This window comes from Ranitomeya imitator, chromosome 3, assembly GCF_032444005.1.
Source record: "Ranitomeya imitator isolate aRanImi1 chromosome 3, aRanImi1.pri, whole genome shotgun sequence".
Lineage (NCBI taxonomy): Eukaryota > Metazoa > Chordata > Amphibia > Anura > Dendrobatidae > Ranitomeya > Ranitomeya imitator.
In genome coordinates, this window is record NC_091284.1 from 437513444 (window position 1) to 437522139 (window position 8696).

Consider the following 8696-nt stretch of genomic DNA (forward strand, 5'->3'; position numbering starts at 1 on the left):
CCCCCGCGTGGTTCTGGGATTTTGGCTCACCGTTCTTGTGATCATTCTGACCCCACGGGGTGGGATTTTGCGTGGAGCCCCAGATCGAGGGAGATTATCAGTGGTCTTGTATGTCTTCCATTTTCTAATTATTGCTCCCACTGTTGATTTCTTCACTCCAAGCTGGTTGGCTATTGCAGATTCAGTCTTCCCAGCCTGGTGCAGGGCTACAATTTTGTTTCTGGTGTCCTTTGACAGCTCTTTGGTCTTCACCATAGTGGAGTTTGGAGTCAGACTGTTTGAGGGTGTGCACAGGTGTCTTTTTATACTGATAACAAGTTTAAACAGGTGCCATTACTACAGGTAATGAGTGGAGGAAAGAGGAGACTCTTAAAGAAGAAGTTACAGGTCTGTGAGAGCCAGAAATCTTGATTGTTTGTTTCTGACCAAATACTTATTTTCCACCATAATATGCAAAAAAAATGATAAAAAAACAGACAATGTGATTTTCTGGATTTTTTTTTCTCAGTTTGTCTCCCATAGTTGAGGTCTACCTATGATGTAAATTACAGACGCCTCTCATCTTTTTAAGTGGTGGAACTTGCACTATTGCTGACTGACTAAATACTTTTTTGCCCCACTGTATATGTATAGACAGTATATATGTCAGTAGACACATATATGTATATATATTAATATTTCATCCAGCGCGATGTAGCAGAAAGCCGGTAATTCAATTACCGGCTTTTGCTTTCTCCTTCCTAAACCCGACATGATATGAGACCTGGTTTACATACAGTCAACCATCTCATATCCCCATTTTTCTATTCGCCACGACAGCACCCACTAGAGAGAGGGGATCCGCCCCTAGGAACAGGAAACCTACAGAGAGATAAAAGGGGCGGCCCCCCCTCGCTCCTCAGTTGGTTTCCTGTTCCCAAGGAGGAAACCCTCAGAGAGAATCTCTGCAGCTAAGAAGAGGAAAAGCTCGCCTGGAACACAGCCTGTACGTCTCTGTTGAGCGACAGGGGCCCCAGAGCGAGCGTCAGAGACGGGTGTTCCTGTTGGTTCCCCCCTCATCTGGATACATCAGCAGCATGCCGGGATCACAACAGTCTCCCTGTTGGGAGACCGTTGGTTTTTGCTCCACCGCCTAAAGAATCCCCGTCAGCACATCAAGTAAGTGTCGCTATGGAAAGCGCTTACCCTCCGGCCACAGTGGGGCATGAACGGCCGCGGTAGCAGGAGCTTCTCTTCCTCTGCAGCATAGAAGGAAGACGCGCGAGCGCACATGCAGGCGCTGTATGGTCGGCGTACCCGGATGTAAAGAGGAACTTCCGGGTATGCGGGGTCAGCTGAGCGTGCTGGCGTGGACGCCTTGGACAGCGGTGGAGAGGGCTAATAAAGTTGGTCAGGTAAAAAAAAAAAAAAAAAAAAAAGGGGGGAGGAAAGATGGGGGCGTGTATCCCTTGTAAGAACGGCTCTATATAAGGCTGGAGACACATGGCACTGTGCGCACCATGTAGTCTCAGGAAGATATTGAGCGCCCACTGGAGGTTGTAATCCTGCCTAGTGGTGATGCTAATAAGAAAATCAGCGGACACTCAAAAATGAGTGATTCCACGGATAAATCAGGGAAAAAATCGTCCCGTTCCAAACCCCAGGCCGACCAGACAACTCTGCAGCCGGTATATATTTTTTTTTTCCGGATAAGTGTATATATAGCTTCATATCTCTTACAGTAGTCTCCTCTGCTTGTGTCTTTTTTGTAGGCTAAGCGGACGTCAAAATCTAAACATAAGCAGTGTAAGATATGTAATGAGCCCCTACCTGACTCATATATTAAGGAGCTATGTCAACATTGCATTGATAACACTTTACAGCAGGAGAGTTCGGTCAGGATGAATGACATACGTCTCATGATCCGGGAAGAGCTTCAGTCCTTGAGGGGTAGTCCGGCGGTTAATATGGAAAGGAGAAGTAGAAGGACTCTTTCACCTATAGCCGACACATCAGCAGAAAGTGGAGAGGTGGACTCAGACATCTCTCAGAGATTGGATTCCTCGGAGGAGGAAGATTATGTCTGTTTTCCTACAGACAATGTAAATAATTTGGTTAAAGCTGTAAGAGGAACAATGGGGGTGTCAGAGTCTAAAGATCCCCAGACACCACAGGACATCATGTTCGCAGGTTTATCGCAGCGAAAGGGCCAAGTATTCCCTGTGAATCAGGCCATTAAAGACCTTGTTAAAAAAGAATGGGCTAAAGGACAGAAGGGCTTTGTACCGGTATCATGTAAGAGGCGGTACCCCTTTGATGATGAGGACTTGGCAGTTTGGTCTAAAATTCCTAAAGTGGATGCGGCTGTGGCATCAACTTCTCGCCGATCCTCCTTACCCGTAGAGGATGCGGGCTCCTTGCCTGACCCCATGGATAGAAAATCAGACGCTCTGCTTAAAAGGTCATGGGAAGCTTGTGTCACGGCATTTAAACCGGCGATCTCAGCCACGTCCACTAGTAGATCTATGCTGGTCTGGCTGGAGCAGTTGGACCAAAATATTAAGAGTGGTGTATCTAGGGAGAAACTACGTGCCTCTATTCCTTTGATTAAGGGGGCGGCAGCCTTCATTTCTGATGCCTCTATAGACTCTCTCCGCCTAGCAGCCAGAACAGCCAGCCTCACTAATACGGCACGACGCGCTTTATGGTTAAAGAATTGGAAAGGGGATGCCCAGTCCAGGGCTAAATTGTGTACTATACCCTGCCAGGGTGAGTACCTCTTTGGAACGGTCTTAGACGAAATTCTCACTAAGGCAGGTGAAAGGAAGAAGGGGTTCCCTAATCCCTTTATTCCTTCTTACAGAAGGCCGTTCAAGAAGCCACCATTCGGAAGGAAGGGAGGCTTCAAGGACAGATGGAATAACAAAGATTTCAAACAAAGAGGAAATTTGTTCAATAAGCGCCCCTTCAAGCCAGCAGATAAATTCCGCTGATTATATTTCACCGGTGGGAGGAAGACTAAAACAATTTAGTAAGCAGTGGAAAGACATAACGGTTAATCCATGGGCCATTGATTTAATATCTTCAGGCCTCACATTAGACTTTATTAAAAGGCCTCCGGACTCCTTCCTCCTTACCACCTTAAGATCCAGGCCTCAACAAGAGGCACTTGAAACCGAAGTTAAATCCCTCATACTCAAACAAGTCCTGGTAGAGGTTCCATCTTCCCAGATAGGGAGGGGATTTTACTCTCCCTTATTTCTGATTAGTAAGCCTGATGGCTCTTTCAGAACTATAATTAACTTGAGAAAACTGAACTCCTTTATAAGACCCAAAACATTTAAAATGGAATCCATACGTTCGGCCATAAAAAATCTATTTCCAAACTGTTACATGGTAGTATTGGATCTTAAAGATGCTTATTACCATATTCCTATACACCATTTACATCAGCAATTTCTTCGGGTAGCAGTTTGTATAGAAGGGCAAATTCGTCATCTACAATACCGGGCAATGCCCTTCGGTTTATCTATGGCCCCAAGGGTTTTTACTAAATTGCTAGCGGAAGTAATGTCCTTTTTACGGGTAAAAGATACCTTGGTCATTCCGTATTTGGATGACCTATTGATTGTAGGTAAGAACTCCCTACAGTGTGAGCAGAGGTTACAGGAGGTAGTGTCATCCTTACAAAACCTGGGCTGGCTGGTTAATTGGGAAAAATCTAGACTCCAGCCAGTAACGTGTCAGAAATTCCTTGGGCTCCTTCTAGATTCAGTTGACCAGATTTGCAAGCTTCCTGAGGATAAGAAAACTTCCATATTCGATAAAGTGTCCTTAGCGATCAGAAAGCGTAGTATGTCATTAAGGAATGTCATGTCACTACTAGGTTCTCTAACATCGTGCATTCCTGCGGTCCAGTGGGCGCAGTTCCATACTAGGCATCTACAAAAATTTGTATTGGATGAGGACATTAAAAATAGAGGATGTCTGGATAGAACAGTTTTCCTAACGTCAGAAGTAGTACACTCCCTTATGTGGTGGTTGAATCGAAAAAATCTTTCGAGAGGGGTTCTATGGGTAATCACCCCTTCTAGTATAGTGACCACAGACGCTAGTCCTGAAGGCTGGGGGGCACATTTTCAGGATCAGTGGGTCCAGGGTCTTTGGTCCAGTTCAGAACTTAATAATTCCTCAAATGTCAAAGAGTTGAGGGCTATATACTACTCCCTACTTCACTTTCTTCCTCAGCTCAGCGGCTCTCACACAAGAGTATTCTCCGACAACACCACTGCGGTGGCGTATCTGAACCATCAAGGAGGTACAAGGTCGGACAAACTCAGAGAAGTGGCTTCAGACATCATGGAGTTGGCCGAAGGTCATCTGCTATCCTTGTCAGCAGTGCACATCAGGGGCATAGACAATTTTCATGCCGATTTCCTCAGCCGTCACACTCTTCATCAGGGAGAATGGATGCTGAACAGGAAGATTTTCAGATTAATAACAGCTCGATGGGGTGTTCCTCAAATAGACTTGTTTTCCACAAGAGCCAACCGTCAGGTCAGGAGGTTTGCCTCTCTATGCAGGGAGGACAAGCCGGACATACTCGATGCCCTCCAGGTACCATGGACATTCGACCTGGCCTATGCTTTCCCCCCATGGAATCTATTACCTATAGTAATAAGAAAAATAAGGGAGGAAGGCGCAAGAGTTCTGTTAATAGCCCCATTCTGGCCCAAAAGGCCATGGTTCTCATGGCTGAGGGCGATGTCAGTGTCAGACCCGTGGATTCTGCCTCAGTCCAAGGACTTGCTCTCTCAGGGACCATTCCTCCATCCTCAGGCAAAGGGCATGAACCTGACTGCCTGGAGTTTGAGAGGCAGTTACTAAGTATAAGGGGGTTTTCTAGTGGGTTAATTAACACTCTTATGAAGAGTAGAAAACCTTCAACTACTAGAATTTATGTTAGAATTTGGAGAAAATTTCTTCAATTCCATACTGCACAACTTTCATCTGAAGTTCCTATATTTCCAGTGTTGGAATTTCTACAAAGAGGTTTGGAATTAGGACTCTCCGTAAGCACTCTGAAGGTCCAGGTTTCAGCTTTAGGAGCTCTTTTTAATTATGATGTTGCGGGTAATAGGTGGATATCCCGATTTATATCTGCCTGTGAGCGTTCAAGACCAATTAGCATACCGCAGGTTCCTCAGTGGGATTTATCCATAGTCCTGGAAGCATTGACACAGCCACCGTTTGAGCCTCTCCAAACAGCCTCACTAAAAAATATTTCTTTGAAAACGGTATTGTTAGTGGCATTAGTTTCTGCTAGAAGAGTGCGTGATCTCCATGCATTATCTATAGATCCTCCCTTTTTATCTGTAACATCAGATAGGATAATTTTGAAAACAGACCCTTGTTATCTTCCTAAAGTAGCCACTACTTTTCATAGAGCCCAGGAGATCTTGTTACCTACCTTTTATGAGAACCACTCAACTCCAGAAGAAGTAAAACTTCATACTCTAGATGTAAAAAGGATTGTGCTAGCCTATTTAGAGAGAACCAGGGACTGGAGGAAGAGTAGGGCTCTCTTTGTGTCTTTCCAGGGTAAAACCAAAGGTACCAGAGTGACAAAGAACACATTATCTCGCTGGATCAGAGAGGCCATAATCTTGGCGTATAAAGCTGGAGGTAGAGATCCTCCAATGCATATAGGAGCACACTCTACAAGAGCCTTGTCGACTTCCTGGGCAGAAAGGGCGAATGTGCCAATAGACCTTATATGTAAGGCTGCAACTTGGTCTTCACCTAATACCTTCTATAAACATTATAGATTAGATTATCTTCTGCTTCTGATCTGACTTTTGGGGTATCGGTCCTTGACTCAGTAAACCCACCCAGTCTATAGTCTCTGAAATTCTCTCTAGTGGGTGCTGTCGTGGCGAATAGAAAATACCGGATTACTCACCGGTAATGCTCTTTTATAGAGCCCACGAGAGCACCCTTTCACATCCCTCCCTTTTCTGTATATAGTCGCACGTGGTGCTTCTTTGGTGAGGTGTAAATATTAGAAGAAAGTAGCATAAGGTTGTAAATATGTATATATATATATGTATGGATATACCTGAACCTGTTAACTAAAACCTGGCGGCGGTTCCTCCTATTCTCTGTAAAACAACTGAGGAGCGAGGGGGGGCCGCCCCTTTTATCTCTCTGTAGGTTTCCTGTTCCTAGGGGCGGATCCCCTCTCTCTAGTGGGTGCTGTCGTGGGCTCTATAAAAGAGCATTACCGGTGAGTAATCCGGTATTTTTTTGCATATTCCACACTACTAATGTTAGTAGTGTGTCTATGCAAAATTTGGCCGTTCTAGCTAGTAAATTAAGGGGTTAAATGGCGGAAAAAATTGGCGTGGGCTCCCGCACAATTTTCTCCGCCAGAGTAGTAAAGCCAGTGACTGAGGGCAGATATTAATAGCCTGGAGACGGTCCACGGTTATTGGCCCCCCCCTGGCTAAAAACACCTGCCCCCAGCCACCCCAGAAAAGGCACATCTGGAAGATGCGCCTATTCTGGCACTTGGCCACTCTCTTCCCATTCCCGTGTAGCGGTGGGATATGGGGTAATGAAGGGTTAATGCCACCTTGCTATTGTAAGGTGACATTAAGCCAAATTAATAATGGAGAGGCGTCAATTATGACACCTATCCATTATTAATCCAATACTAGTAAAGAAAAAATAATCTCCAGCATGGATCTTCTAAAAAGTCAATTTATTGAAAACACTTTAAAATGCAAACATTTGCAAAGAAAAGATGGGGGTCCCAGGTGGTTGCATTTTAAAGTGTTTTCAATAAATTGACTTTTTAGAAGATCCATGCTGGAGATTATTTTTTCTTTTTCATTGCTGGCTCTGGACTACGCCCTTGACCAAGGCGGCTCCGTGCATGGACATCATTGCATTGTTGAGGGATTGGTGAGCTGACTTATTTTCTTCCCATTTTTTTCCTTTTTCCCTATTTTTGTAATACTAGTAAAGGGTTAAAAAAATACACAAACATTATTAAAAATTATTTTAATGAAATAAAAACAAAGGTTGTTGTAATATTTTATTGAACGCCCAATCCAATGACTGAAGACCCTTGTTCTGTAACAAAAAAAACATAATAAACCAACAATATCCTTACCTTCCGTAGATCTGTAAAGTCCAACGATGTAAATCCATCTGAAGGGGTTAAAATATTTTGCAGACACGAGCTTTGCTAATGCAACGTTGCTCATGTCTGCAAAACCCCGGAGAATGTAGGTAAAGTAGGTCATTGACCTATATTTACCTGCATTTGCGGTGAGGCGCCCTCTGCTGGCTGTTCCTAGATCGTGGGAACTATCCTAGAAAGCTCCCAGGCTCGAGATCATAAGAGGGCGCCCTCTGCTGGTTGTCCTCATATGAACTCGAGCCAGGGAGCTTTCTAGGAAAGTTCCCACGATCTAGGAACAGCCAGCAGAGGGCGCCTCACTGTAAATGCAGGTAAATATAGGTCAATGACCTACTTTACCTACATTCTCCGGGGTTTTGCAGACATGAGCAACGTTGCATTAGCAAAGCAAGATTGCTTTGTGCAGGCATGTACTACGGCGGACAGAGAATGAACTTCAATCCAATATTGCAGCCAGCATGCAGCCAGCGGGTAAGGAAAGGGTGAATCAAAAACCCCAAAACCCCGCCTCCATGGCTGAAAATTGTTCCCTCCAAATCCAGGTAACAGTGTCCCTTTAAAATAATTTTTTATAATGTGTTTGTGTATTTTTTTAACCCTTTACTAGTATTGGATTAATAATGGATAGGTGTCATAATTGACGCCTCTCCATTATTAATTTGGCTTAATGTCACCTTACAATAGCAAGGTGGCATTAACCCTTCATTACCCCATATCCCACCGCTACACGGGAATGGGAAGAGAGTGGCCAAGTGTCAGAATAGGCGCATCTTCCAGATGTGCCTTTTCTGGGGTGGCTGGGGGCAGGTGTTTTTAGCCAGGGAGGGCCAATAACCATGGACCCTCTCCAGGCTATTAATATCTGCCCTCAGCCACTGGCTTTACTACTCTGGCGGAGAAAATTGTGCGGGAGCCAACGCCAATTTTTTCCGCCATTTAACCCCTTAATTTACTAGCTAGAACGGCCAAATATTGCATAGACACACTACTAACATTAGTAGTGTGGAATATGCAAAAAAAAAAACGGTGATATGAGATGGTTTACTGTATGTAAACCATGTCTCATATCATGTCGGGTTTAGGAAGGAGATAGCAAAAGCCGGTAATTGAATTACCGGCTTTAAAGCTGTCTAGCGCTGGAAGAAATATTAATATATATATATATATATATGTGTCTCACTGACATAGAATAGGTATATATATATATATATATATATACAGTGGGGCAAAAAAGTATTTGGTCAGTCAGCAATAGTGCAAGTTCCACCACTTAAAAAGATGAGAGGCGTCTGTAATTTACATCATAGGTAGACCTCAACTATGGGAGACAAACTGAGAAAAAAAAATCCAGAAAATCACATTGTCTGTTTTTTTTAACATTTTATTTGCATATTATGGTGGAAAATAAGTATTTGGTCAGAAACAAACAATCAAGATTTCTGGCTCTCACAGACCTGTAACTTCTTCTTTAAGAGTCTCCTCTTTCCTCCACTCATTACCTGTAGTAATG

The 8696-nt window shown here is 43.9% G+C and overlaps 1 protein-coding gene across 1 annotated transcript; it reads left to right on the forward strand.

The window, feature by feature from the left end:
* The first annotated feature begins 1520 nt into the window (after positions 1 to 1520).
* Positions 1521 to 2972, forward strand: LOC138671654 (lamina-associated polypeptide 2, isoforms alpha/zeta-like). Its single transcript, XM_069759825.1, has 2 exons — positions 1521 to 1667; positions 1752 to 2972. The coding sequence occupies exons 1-2, from the start codon at positions 1590 to 1592 to the stop codon at positions 2970 to 2972; spliced, it is 1299 nt and encodes a 432-aa protein (XP_069615926.1). The 5' UTR covers positions 1521 to 1589.
* The last annotated feature ends 5724 nt before the right edge of the window (positions 2973 to 8696 follow it).